The 13,067-nt window shown below is 41.9% G+C and overlaps 2 protein-coding genes across 5 annotated transcripts; one reads left to right on the top strand and one right to left on the bottom strand.

Moving 5' to 3' along the window:
* The first annotated feature begins 495 nt into the window (after positions 1–495).
* On the top strand, positions 496–6,378 carry TEKT1 (tektin 1). Of its 2 annotated transcripts, none has more exons than XM_013961935.2 (8): positions 496–680; positions 1,502–1,759; positions 2,145–2,310; positions 2,597–2,725; positions 3,215–3,358; positions 4,669–4,816; positions 5,515–5,711; positions 5,934–6,378. In XM_013961935.2, the coding sequence occupies exons 1-8, from the start codon at positions 617–619 to the stop codon at positions 6,091–6,093; spliced, it is 1,266 nt and encodes a 421-aa protein (XP_013817389.2). In that variant the 5' UTR covers positions 496–616; the 3' UTR covers positions 6,094–6,378. The 2 variants fall into 2 exon arrangements, with proteins under 2 accessions (XP_013817389.2, XP_013817390.2); XM_013961936.2 differs by having other exon boundaries at positions 4,669–4,891.
* FBXO39 (F-box protein 39) lies at positions 2,637–11,267 on the bottom strand. Of its 3 annotated transcripts, none has more exons than XM_013961933.2 (4): positions 11,245–11,267; positions 9,204–10,260; positions 7,893–8,069; positions 2,637–3,251 (listed from the first exon to the last, which is right to left on the bottom strand). In XM_013961933.2, the coding sequence occupies exons 2-4, from the start codon at positions 10,215–10,217 to the stop codon at positions 3,225–3,227; spliced, it is 1,218 nt and encodes a 405-aa protein (XP_013817387.1). In that variant the 5' UTR covers positions 10,218–10,260; positions 11,245–11,267; the 3' UTR covers positions 2,637–3,224. The 3 variants fall into 3 exon arrangements, with proteins under 3 accessions (XP_013817387.1, XP_013817386.1, XP_013817385.1); XM_013961932.1 differs by lacking the exon at positions 2,637–3,251 and adding an exon at positions 5,723–5,926; XM_013961931.1 differs by lacking the exon at positions 2,637–3,251 and adding an exon at positions 6,637–7,130.
* Between the last annotated feature and the right edge of the window lie 1,800 nt (positions 11,268–13,067).

Here is a 13,067-nt window from a genome sequence, read left to right as displayed (position 1 = left end):
AGGCATATCACTATAGCATGTGATGTAATGCTCTTGTGTCTCCTCCATTTTTTCTTCTCTCTGGCTCCCAGTCTCTTTTGTCTCATATAAGGAAAGAATATAGTTGCCACAAAGATGGAGTGTTCAAAGCATACTGCTAAGAATAGTTTACAAGTGAAAAATTCAATAGGCACGTACCATGCCTTTCATTTATTTTCAGAATCTTTATGAATTTCTGTAATACATCTATCAAAAAAATGCCCAAAAATTACCGTTCAAAGCTGTGGGAGCTGGCTCAATTAATGATACAAATAATACATTTTTTTATTCCAGTTCAGCATGATAGATCAGCAGGTAGATAGACAGCTGCTTATCTGGGAATGGGAAAAGGCAAGCGCTATTCAGTCATGTGTGCTGTAATTCTTCTACCAAGTGCAAAGAGCAGAAGCTGCCCTGGTTGCCAGGATGTAGTGTTGCTGTTCCCATAGCAGCCAGTTTGTTTACCTTCTGTGCTGCTCTGAGCCTCCTCCTGGAATGCTTAGTCTCATATTTAAAAAGAAAACATGCACTGCTGCTGTGGAGAGTGAGGCTGGAAGACAGTTGGGGGCAAACCTTCCAATGAAGAAGAACTGAGGACATGGCACGTAGCCAGGATTTATCATCGGGAACAATCCAGGCCAGGAGCAAGGGGCAGCGAAGAGGTGTATGAGGGAGAAGGGGGGATTCTGTTAAGGCACTTGTCTTGGACTCTGGGCAGAGCTGTACGTTGCTGAGGAATAGCTGTGTGTATTTAAGGGTGAGGAACTGTCTGAGAAACACTGGATAAGCACTGTGCAAGGATAGGTAACTTGCTATTCAACCAAACTTATGTGACTTTGCATGTACTTGGGGCATTAGTTTACCCCTACACTAAAAGAGTGTCCCCAGCAGGCTTTCTTCTTTGTTCTCTTTTAGCCTTCTCTAGGCTTTTTCATTTCCTCATTTACCTGATGCATTTCCTCCTTCATCTTTTCAGGTCCTGTTTGCTCCTTTTTTTCCTAGCAACCATTTGATTTCTTATTACAATGTAGAGCTCATCCAGCTCTCCAGCCATATTCTTAAAACTTACTTCTGCAACTGGTGGGAGACTATCTTTTATATTTGGTCATTCTTTTTTCACTTCTCTGTGCTTGTCCATTTAGTAATTCTTTCCTCCCTCATATGTATCCTTTAATTTTCTTTCCCTTCTCTTCATCCCATCACTGAAGGCTCATCTTTCCCTCTCAGTTCCACTTTCAAGTCACTTATTCTCTCTTTTCTCCTAGCTTCCATTCCCAAATTCTTCTGTTGCTTCATTCTCCCACTCCAGACCTTCTCACCCACATCTTCTTAGCAAAGTCTTGGGGAATCTTGAGCAGGAAGAATCTTTTCATACCTTCCTCATTCTGCAGGTAAAAGGGACAAGAATTTTTCCAACCGTCATGGACTTGTCTTTCCCTGTTCTTGCTTCTGCAACCAAAAATAATGCTATTCCTGTTTCCAGGTTACACATCCCAAGAACTGACTTGTGACTCTGTTCCTGTATTACATCCAGAACCTTTCCAAAACACAATGGCTAAATTGTTGCAAACTCCACCCAAATGTCTTCCCCCAGACTGGCACATTGCAAACAAGATGCAGTGTGCCAGTACAGAGTCTCAGAAATCCAGTTCAGAACGTGTGACAGCTGAGAGTCAGAGGCTGGTGGATGAAACAGAAAAGACAACTCAGAAAACCCAAAGTGATGTCAACAAGAAAATAGGTAATCCTATATCTTCTGCTAGTGTCAAGATGTGTTATTTGAGCTATGCGATTAAGATGGACTTAGAAATAGGAGTACATGTAGTACATGTCAATGCTACGTTATCTGATCTCATGGAAAAAAATCAAAATACTTTAAGAATATTTTGAGGTGGATTCTTTATTTTATAACAGATAATTTACTGGTCCAAAACACACAGAAAGATATTCCACACAAATCTCCTGACACAGAGTTGCAAAACTGTCTCTGAACATCAGCCTAAAGCACTAAATGCACTCCATTGAGGATTGAGTCTATTTCTATCCTTAGCTAAGGCCCGATCCATAGTGCTCTGGCATAGAAGATGGGCTTGTATTAATACTTATTTTCAATTTTCAATCTGCAGAACAGAGACTGGAAGAAATAAAATTCTGGAAGCAAGAATTAGAGGACAAACTTGAACAGATTGTTAATGAGACAGAGGTACTATTGACTTTCAAGACCAGGCTGGAGAAAGCCTTAGAAAGTTGCAAAGAGCCACTTGTCATTGCCCAACAGTGTCTCCTGAACAGGTGAGATTAAGAAAGAAAAGCATGCAAGGAGAGAAGAAATATAGGTAATGAACCATTAACAAATAATAAAAAAGGCTGCAAACTAAGGTCTTAACCTCTATTTGCAATGGAATCATAGTCTGATTTATGTGGTGTAACACTGGGGAACCAAGGCTATAAAAGAAAGATGACTGTTTCCAGTGTAGCAAGGAAAAGCCTTGGTTATGGAAAGCTGGGCTTCACCATTTTCAATTAACTGCAGACAGTTGAACAATGTGGCTGATGGCTTTTCCTCTTTTTTCTTTAGGGAGAGGCGAGTTGGGATTGACTTGGTCCATGATGAAGTGAAACAGGAACTGGTCAAGGAAGTTGAAGTTCTCCAAGGAGTTATTGCTTTGCTTGAACGCACATTGGAACAAACCAATGAGCAAATCAGGTGCAGAGCCAAAGAGCATAACCAAACATTGGGTAGCTGAAAAGCAGGACAGTGATCTTCCTGAGAAGCTGCAGGGTCAGGCTGAGCATGGGTCCAAAGTTACCTTCAGTGTAAACAGTTGCAGAAGCTCAGTCCTAGTTCATCCATTTGATCATTAATGGTGGGAAGTTAGTGTCAGTTAGAACTGAAACTACTTGCACATGATCCTTGGTGATGTCAGGATCCAGACCTGTGCCTTTAATTCCAGTGGGAACTATACCATCAGTTCTGTGGAGGCTGCATCATGCTCTAGATCTGTGGGCTTTGCAACTAACAGTTCATACATGCAGAATTCCATAATAGCATTTGCATTGCCTATCACACCTGGTCTTTTGGGGAGACTTAGTGCCTAGGTGTTGGCTCATTGACCAGTTTACCACTGTTAAGGACTGGAAAAGACTGATGTTTTGTCAGAGTTTATCTTCAGAGTCTGGTTGTTTTCCCTTCTAGACTGAATCGTTCAGCAAAGTACAAGCTGGAAATGGATCTGAGGGACAAGTTCACAGCCTTAATGATTGATGATTACTGTGCTAGCTTGACAAACAACTCTCCTGACATCAGATATGCTAATAATGTGGTGAAAATACAAGGAAAGTAAGTGGTTATTTCACTCAGTGAACATACATTCAGCTCATACAGCTAGTATGAGTTTTATCATGACAGAACAATTAAAGTAATTGCGTGTATAATGGATTATCTGTCCATCACGTCCGTCATAGAATTTTTTATACTTCTGTCCATCACTTCAGTATCTGTGTAATATGCCTGTGAAGTAAGCCACAATAACCATACTTCTAGTGAACTGTAGTTCATTAAAAGATTCTGAGTCTAACAGTTAACTACAGCAAAATTTCACACACTGCTGGAAGCCAGAATAGACTTACTAATCTAACTTCCTCTCCCTGCTAGAGTGTCTGGGGGGGGGGGGAAGGGTGCTTGACTGGGACACAGGAGGCATAGCGCTGGTTTCTGACTCTGTCATTAACTTGTCATAAAAGCTCCTTCTGTGTGTGTTTGTGTGAATGGTCTGAGTGGAGGAAGAGCTACCATAAAACAACAGGCTGAAGATAGAAAAGTACATGGTGAGAAAGTAGTGTGTGTGTGTGATACTATCCGAAGGATGGAGATACTCTGGAGATTAGTAGTACTGTTGATGCTGCGAGAATGGACAAACTCAGAACACCAAGAGTCTGGCAGCTCTGTACAATGCCATTAGCACAAGTTAGAGTGCATCAACAACAGGTTGTATAACTCAGATCACATCTGGAAGGGTGTTGGCTGCTATATGCAAATGATGACTACAGAGTTATATATACACCCAGTGAAAAAAAGGACCCTTTGAGGGACTTTCCAAACACCTTCCTACAAGCCACTGGTCTGCTGGTAGGACCTTCTACTTCTGGGTATACAGCAGGTTTGACTTCCCAACAGTTGCTCCAACCATGTAACTATGAGTGGCTATTTTAGCATGTAAGTGAACTGTGAGAGAGTAAGTGAATGTGTTGTGTAAATAGTTATCTGCTATCAATAGCAACTGCTTAATCCTATCAATAAAAGCATAATTAATGAAAGGTGTTCTAAGAGATATTAGTTATCTGTGCCTCCCCTCACAACTCAATCCCTCATCAGGAAAAAGAAAAGTTGTAACAAACTTGCTTTGTGGCTTTGGCAAACTGGTTTCCATCCTACCTTTTTTTTTCCTCTGAAATGTTTGAGGTAGAGACTCTTTGTGTATCTGTAGAATTCCCAGCACAGCTGATGCTGGCTGGGGCCTGCAGTTAATAGTACTGCTTTGTTCTTGTTAACACTAATACTTGGTTTTTGTGGAGTAATAAGTATAGATTTATGAATTCACAGATAGTCTAATACCCAGTTGATGTCCTTTTATTTTGAATCTCTTCCAGTTCCGTGAGCCTTGAAGACTGGATAGATTTTTCAAATGTAAATATTGAAATGGCTGACAAACAGAGAAACAATTCTTTGGCTCTGAGGGCACTGATTGACCGCATCCTCTCCCAGACAGTGAATGATGTGCGCAAGCAATTTGAGACGGTGAATGTTGCTTTTAGAAATAGGGTGAAGGAGGTCAAAGATGCAAAGCACAAGCTAGAGATGCTCCTTGCAGTGGTAAGTAAGTGGTAGGGAGAAGTCAGCAGAAATGATGGAAACAATGGGCTAGGATCATCAGCCTCTTCTGTCAAGCCAGTTTCTTGAGCTATTACTCTTTAAAATTTTCACCTTTGCAACACTGGCAAACCTGGCACATTTTCCTTTTTTTTTTTTTTAATAGAATACTACTCTTAGATTTTATTTTATCAGGTCTATGTACAGCACTACAGAGGTGAATTTCTGGAATCACCCACTCAATGGAAACATTGCTGTAGACCTCAGTAAAGTCAGGATTTCCCTTGTGGTTTATAGACACATGGGGCTCTTAAAGGATTTTTCATGATTGCAATGCAAAAGTCTAATAGCTTAGAAAAACAGGAGCAATCTGCCTCAAATAGATACATGAAAACTGAGCTTTAATGTTAATACTTAAAAGTTAATTGCTGCATTTAAATTCCAACTCACCTCCTTTCCAATAAAGGAATAATAATCCTGGCCAACCTTTGTAAAATGCTTTCATGAAACACACCTTAAAACATTATGAATATTACTGAGATTGTTAGTACAATAGCTATTAATATGTTGATCTCACTCACTGTAAGAGGCAGTGTGCAGCACTTCCTTCTGCTGGGTTTCTTAAGGTGATGGATGAGACTGCCTCACAGGAGAAGAACATTGCAGCCTTAGAGAAAGCAATCACTGACAAAGAAGGACCTGGTCAAGTGGCTCAAACTCGCTTGAAGGCAAGAACCCATCGCCCCAATGTGGAACTGTGTTGTGACACAGTGCAGTACAGGCTGATTAGTGAAGTTCAAGAAATTACAAACAATATTCAGAGGTAAGCAAAACAATGAAAGAGTGGGAAATTTGTAGTATAGATTACTGGGTTAATTTTTGCTAAAATGTTGGGAACCACTTTTTCCTTTAGGAGTGGGACACCTCAGCTGCATGGTTGTTGTCTCTGTGTGAATCTCCTTCTGTGGGTTTTTCACCAAGGTTTCTTATCCCATATGAAAAATATCCATGTGTTTCAACCGTCTGTCTGTTTTTGCCCTGTTAGATTAAAGGACACATTGGCACAGGCTGAAGCAGAGCTGAAAGGTCTGAGCCGCCGACAGCTTTCCTTGGAGGAGGAGATCCAGGTCAAGGAGAATACATTGTACATTGATGAAGTGCTCTGCATGCAAATGAGGGAATCTGTTTCCATTAACAACGTCTGAAACTGTCACACTGGGAGGCTCCATGTGTTCCAAGAAGCTAGCTCCTGCTCAGAGATGGGGTGGTGCAAAGTTGGAGTCAACAATGCGCTACTGATTCTAGTTTTGTGAGGTAATTAAAAGAGACCTAACATCCCCAGTTCTCTGTGTCACAGATATCTATGCTCCAGAACATCTGATGAAATCTCCCATTTAGCAATAAAGTTACAGAGTAAGAAGGAATGTCCCTTCTTCCTGTTACTTATCTTGGGTGCAACCCATGATATCTTTTGCCATGGAGAAGTCTAGAAGCTGTGGAAGCTAGAGCAGGAGTTCCCTCATAAGCCATTTGTTAGAAAACTGTGCAGGTGACAGACTCTTAGGACTAGCCATGGTAGGTTTTGTTCTTTATATGTCCGCTGTTAAGAACAGGGCACACACTATATACCAAATGTAATAGGAGGTAGGGACCGGTGATGTACTGGAGAGTGCATCTGACTGCATCTGAATCAAGATCAAGCCCACGGTTGACTTTGGGCTAATCACTTCCTCACCCCATGCCTCAGTTTCCCTATCTGCAAAATGGAAACAATGAGATGGGCTTCATTGGTAAAGTGTTTGAAGTTCTACAATGAGAAGTGCTGAATAGAGAGGAGGGCCTTATTTTTACTAGAGATGCCTGTAAGGGTGGAAAATGTCTCAGTGCTGGGAAAACAAAGGCAAGAATAAATAATGGTGGAGACATGGAAGGCCAGTTCCCAAATCCAACATTTTAATTCGTGGGATTGTAAAATTGTTCCTTGCCTTTCTCTTGCTCTAATGGTATCTCCCTTTTAGAGGCACCGCTGACAAGAAGTGCCCTACTAATGCCCTCCAAAGGATCAGTTCATCATTTGCAGGTGTGACTGGGTGTTTTTCTTTCTCCCTGTGGCTTACACCATTGGGTAGGTGATGACAAAATAATTAAGCTCTGAGTCAATCAGGTATTTGAACTTCTTGTAAATATCACGCAACAGCCGATCCTCCTCACTGGTCTCTTGTCGGGCTGTGTAAATCCTGACCTGTGTGCATGAATGGCAGTCATGTCTCTCAGATACATGGCTCATCCATTAAAGCTCATGGCAACAGGAAGTCTCTGTGACTACTAAGGAATCTAGAGGAGCCAAATTCCATGGTTTTGAATCAAAATCCTGAGGTCGTTACTCTGTTTTCACTCCAGACTGAGTGAAGACTCTGACTCATCTCCTGTCAAAGAATTTCTGGGGAGAACAAGACTCCTTTTGCCCCCAGAACAGATGCATCCCTGGGATCTGCACAGATCTGGGAGGATCTACTGAAGTTGGAGTCTAGCAGGCAAAGCATCGTCAAAGCAGAGTTTTCTCTAGCTACACCTGTGGCCTGGCCCCAGTTCAACACAGCATCCTTATTCAGTGAGATGTGTTTATACTCTTTTGTGATTTAGTGGGATTTAACCGCATGCTTCAAATTAAGCATAGACCCAAGCACTGGGCCTAGGATATGACCAGGGATCCCTAGCTTGAACTGGGAGGTGACAGGAGACCTTTTGCCTAGCAAGGACTTGTGGAATAGCTGGGGCCAGTTAATAAACTTTAACAATATTCTGTGCATGGCTGAGTAGGTTGGAGAGACCCATTTCTGTGAGTGGCTCTCAGGATTCTTACAGATCATGCTAAAATATAATATAGGGAAGGTGGTTATGTTAACATTTCCACAAATGACCTTTCTATGGGGATGGGGATCTCACCTTTCTCTGGGTATGGAAGAGAGGAAGAGAATGGGAGTTTTGCAGCACAGATTCTTACCTTTATGGTAGTCAATATGCATTTCTTTTCTGCACGGTTTTGCAGAAGCTTCTCCATAAAGGTGACACTAAGAAATGCCCAGACTTTCAGAAAAAACAACCTTTTGCATGATAAGATGAGCTGTAGCAGCTCATCATCCAGCAGTTCATGGTCATTGTTTACTTCAAGAGTTAATTTCTTGAAAAAGAAAGAACACAAAGAACACTGTTAGTACTTGTACAGCTCAACAAAGCTTATTATCAAAAGCAGCAATAATCAGAATTCAATCAACAAGAGCTGCTCCAATTTTACCAACAGAAGTGATTGTCAGCAGATCAATTTTGTACCTTGGAATTAGCAGAGAATCAGGGTTTTTTTATGACAATAGCATATGCTATCATAATCGCCACTTTCCCATTAAGATGGAGATCCCTTGTGCATTACACATCATTCTCAGATAGACAACTTTTAGTACCATCCAGAAGGTGCAGCACTCACAGCTCATGCCATGATATTATTTCATGCATCAGAAATGATCGCAGATAAAAAAATAGATCCAAAGACAATTTCTAGAGCGCTTTACAGATCTGTGGTGTTTACTGAAAACTCTGCAATGCAACAGAACTTAAAGAAAGCTGTCAGCAACCGTTAGTTATAAGGCCACCTGCTTCCATCAGGCATGCACAGGATGGTGCTCATTACAAGAGTTAGCTTAGCACAACTCTGGCAGTGCTAAAGTGCCTTGACATGGGCATCAGTTAATTCACACATGCTGTAAGACATTTGTACATTGCCAAAATGGAGCAAAACTGTAAGTGTAGGTTGAGGCAGCCTACAGCCCTGTAAACAAACAAGACATATAGAGTATTTTCCTCATATGCAGATTTCCCTACAAAAGGGCAGATTTCAGAAAATATGAAAGGATAAGGAAGTTATCAGTTACTAAACTAACATAAAGTTGTGTGTCAAGGATAAGGCCAAAGCTTTCTTGCAAAATGACACTTTTCTCAAGTGTCAGAAAAGAGCCTGAAAGGCTCTTACTGATGATACTACAACCACCTGTATTTCAGGTGTTAGCATTTTACAAGGGCAACCTGACATTACCAAGAAACAGCATGATGGGGATTGTAACTGGACAAAGATAGTTACTGGAACTAGACTATTCCTGGGATGCTGAAATGGCTGTCTCTTACAAAAATTACCTTCTGAACATTCAACTGCAGTGGTCGGGCATTCCCATTGATGTCTGCCATTAGGCAGAAGGCCTGTATGAGTATGAATATTTGCTGAGCTTTGTGATATTACAGTAAGATGTCACTACTGCTCCCCTACCTGCAGAATATGCCTGTAGGCTGGGAGGAGGTTGATGAGGGTAGGTCTCATTGTCCAGTCTGGGTCACTGAAATAGCAGCTCCGTAAACTGATGCTCCTGACTGGGATCTCCACTAGCAGGATCCTGGCTAGGTGATCATGCTTCATGACTCTTTCAAAGAAGAAGTTCACATTCAGTCGTGGGGCTCTCTTGGCCAGGTTTGCCCATGACATCCCCCAGACCACTTGCCCATGAGGGTCATGGATATGGCATTTGATATTCAGGGTGCAGAGGGAATGAGCGCTGTGCTTACACAGGATGTCCAGCAGTTCATCAGAGATGCAGTTGTAATTGAAAGTCAGGATGACCAGGTTGTGAAACTTGGACACAGCTTGGTGGAACAATGTACTGCTGTAGATGGGAAGGTGGAGACTAAAGAAATCTTCAATATTGACTTCAGATATAAGGCTCTTGTTTCTCAAGTAGCTCAGAGAATTCAGAAGCTCGCAGCCTTCTTCCAAGGTTACTCTTGCTCCTTTTAAGTTGAGATAATCAAGATGTTTGCTCATTCTTTTCAGGAAGGTTCCTAAGTTCTTGATAAACTGAGCCCTTACCATGCTTCTCCAGACCACGCGGTCTAACTCCAGGTGCTGGATGCTTAGAGATACCAGGCGGCTGTTACATTTACCCAAGTGTGAGAGAAGACCTCTCATAGTGACTTGAAATTTTCGGGTCAAGACGGCATTGTAAGGATTCAATAACTTGATTTCAAGGTGCTCCAAATACTTGCCAAATTTCTTGACATACCACAGGGCAGTTTCAAATTCAAATGTGTGTGCCCTTGATGGTCGGCCATTGAATGTGATGGTTCTGGTTCTCCAGAGGGATCCTGAGTACATGGCCCGACTCCATTTTTTACAGACCAAGGCAGCCCGAGATCTGTCCCTGTCATCTAGCCAATGGAAGACATGCCTCAGACAGACATCAGGTAAACCAGCCCAGCAGCTCTGCTCAGGGTCACTGTCATCTTCCATTGAGGAGGCAGTTTTCACTTCTTTTCTGTGTGATGAGCCAAACCTAGATGAAGAAAGCTGTGGCTAGATTACTTGTCATTCCTAACAGAATAAAGCCTTTCAAGTGAAAAGCTAAAAGATTGCTTCTTTACATTCAAAAGCAACAATCCTTCCTTTGCCTCTGTACTCAAGATGCCATGATCAAACAAGCTCTTGGGTCTAAATTGTGGTCTAACCTAAATCAAGAGGAAAAAAAGCAACGCATGACTTAAAAAAAAAAAAAAAAAACACAGTAAGAACACAGAACACATCTTTGAGCTTTTTGGCCTTCAGTCTAACAAAACAGTCAAGTCACAGGCTCTAGAAACCTTTAGTAAGCACCACTTATAATTTATGATGGTTTGAGGCCTGATGCTTAGTTTCTAAAAGCAGCTGCTGTTTTGGGCTGTACAAAGATGAACAATAGTAAGCAAAACTAGCACAAATGACTATTTTTAGCCCTCTGGAGTACCATGCTCACACAGGATGTCCAGCAGCTCACCAGAGCCAGACTCATCTCTTCTCAGTGGTGCCCAGTGACAGGATAAGAGGCAACAGGCACATATTGAAACAGAGGAAATCCCATCTGAAAATATGAAAACATTTTTTCACTGTGAGGGTGGTTGAACACTGAAACAAGTCGCCCAGAGAAGCTATGGAAACTCCAACCTTGGACATATTCAAAACCCAGCTGGACACAGTTCTGGGCAACCTGCTCTAGCTGACTTTGCTTGAGCGTGTGTGGACTAGATGCTCTCCGGAGGTCCACTCCAGCCTCAACTATTCTGTGATTGTTTGATTCTGTGATACTGTGCCAAGATAATCTGAGGCAGTACCCTGCCAAAGATTATGGTACAATCGTTGTTTAGACTAATAAGCGATATAAGCTGTCCTATCGTATGAGTTATCCACTTACTAAGTTCAAGTATGATATTCAGGCTGATGAGTCAGGAGACCAACTGGGTAGTGGTAAAACAGGTAAGTAAACAACAACAATGCAAAAAGTTACCAGTTCCGCTCTCCAGATTGGACTGTGTAAGCACTCAGATCTCCAAGCACATTTCCAGCTCTGATCTTCTGCCTCCAAAGTTCATGACTTTGTTTTCTGAATCTCCTGCTGCCACCCTCCCTCCCTCCCGCCAAAGTTCAGTCATTGCCAGGGAGCAAAGAGGTAACCTTTGTGATGTCATGGCAAGTGACTTTGTGCTAGCGCAGAGGGAAGAAAACCAACTAGAGCAAAGTTGGCTTGGGCTGAGGTGAAGGCAATGAAGAAGAAAGCAGAACAGCTTGGTAGAACCTTAGAAAGAGAGAAATACAGGCTAGAACCTGCAGGCCAGGCACAGGATGTATTTCTTGCCCTGTCCCTTTTTGCTAACCAGGTAATGGATCAAGCAGCTGAGCAATAAACAGCCAAGAAGGGAAGTGATAAGATCCACATCTTTTCAGTTATAAATTGCAAACTTCAGCTGTGAAATGCAAACTAGCTCCCATTGTTGTCTGTTAGGCCCTTGCTTTCATCAGCACATTTACAGATCAGGCTGACTACCAATTGGCTCTGTCAACAGCCAAAGGGCAGGCAAAACTTGTGCTCTGTTTGAACCTTTGCAGAGAGGCAAACCTTCAGAACGCACTTACTTCTCATCTCTGTGTTGCATAAGTCTTACCATGTCAATTGGTAATGTCGCTCTTAGGGATGAAACTGGAAAAATATCAACTGATAGTTTTGCACACTCTGCCCCAAAATCAAGGCTCACTGGCTGGCAGCACCAAAGAAGATGCAACTCAAAAGATGCATTGGGATAGCAGATTTGAAACGGAGACAACAGAGGCTGCACAACAAGATCAAGAAAATCTGCAGTTCCCCTGAGAGCTTCTTTACAACAGCAAAGGGTCAGATATTTCCATTTTCATTTTCTAAATTGGCTTGAAAGTACAGGCTGACTACTCAATTTAACTTTAGCATGTTGGTTCCCTTTTGGCTTAGGGTTCTCCAGTCCTACATTAGCTCTGTGTCAGAGCACACTGCCTATTCGATTAGCACCATGTCTGTTTTGGTGAAATTTTGTCTTCTTCTTTCTTTCCAGTATCAGTGCAGATCCAAAACCCCAGCTCTCAAGGAGACCTCCCTGCTACCCCAGAAGCTGAGGATAGGGATATGATTGTCACTTAAGTCCACTTCTTGTGTTTAGCTTCCCCCATACACACCCCAACAATATCTCTTTGTTTGTCATAAAACTGTCACTCATTTAGAAAGGACCTAATTTTGCCTGTCCAGATGGAGACTCCAGCCAAGTCTTAATATATTGTGGATCAAGATGCAGTTTGCAGCTGAGAAGACCCCAAAAACTTTTCCTATAGAGATGTTTGCAGGGGGAAAACACATCTGCAACTATCTGGAGGCTATGAAACCAATGGGCAGAGGAAAGAGAACAGCATGCAGGGTTGTAACATGGAGAAATACATCATTATTAGCAGGGGGCATTTACTGAGCTGTACTTGCCCCTGTTGTAGTGCATGAATATGAAGGTGTACAAACACTATCGCTTGGAAATTTTAACTCATAACGCTTACGAAATCATACAGTGCATGTCTACAAGCCAATGGTGGGACACAAAAGGTATCCCGCATCATCCATGGGTCAGCTTCCCCATGGCTCTAGATTCAGTGTTAGCTAAGCAGTTGTTTCTAGTTATCAGCTCTGAGTTTAACTTTGAGGTAAAAGAGGAAAAAAATATTTGGAAAAAAGTATAAGCTGCTACAGCTCTATCCAGAGCTTTTTTTTTTCAGGCAGAAATATTTTAAAGATAAATGTCTTACATGTTTTATGTATTA

This window comes from Apteryx mantelli, chromosome 22, assembly GCF_036417845.1.
Source record: "Apteryx mantelli isolate bAptMan1 chromosome 22, bAptMan1.hap1, whole genome shotgun sequence".
NCBI classification, from domain to species: Eukaryota; Metazoa; Chordata; class Aves; order Apterygiformes; family Apterygidae; genus Apteryx; species Apteryx mantelli.
Note: the sequence above shows the minus strand (reverse complement) of the source record. Positions and strands in the feature narration are given on the sequence as shown.

Excerpts from the sequence above, each read along its gene's own strand:
- TEKT1 (XM_013961936.2), top strand. The coding sequence starts at position 617 with ATGGCACGTAGCCAGGATTTATCATCGGGAACAATCCAGGCCAGGAGC. Across the intron at positions 681-1,501 it reads GAGCAAGGGGCAGCGAAGAG|GTTACACATCCCAAGAACTG; the intron begins GTGTATGAGGGA and ends TCCTGTTTCCAG. Across the intron at positions 2,311-2,596 it reads CAACAGTGTCTCCTGAACAG|GGAGAGGCGAGTTGGGATTG; the intron begins GTGAGATTAAGA and ends TTTTTTCTTTAG.
- FBXO39 (XM_013961932.1), bottom strand. The coding sequence starts at position 10,217 with ATGGAAGATGACAGTGACCCTGAGCAGAGCTGCTGGGCTGGTTTACCT. Across the intron at positions 8,070-9,203 it reads CCTACAGGCATATTCTGCAG|AAATTAACTCTTGAAGTAAA; the intron begins GTAGGGGAGCAG and ends TTCTTTTTCAAG. Across the intron at positions 5,927-7,892 it reads GCATATTGACTACCATAAAG|GGCAAAAACAGACAGACGGT; the intron begins GTAAGAATCTGT and ends TTAATCTAACAG.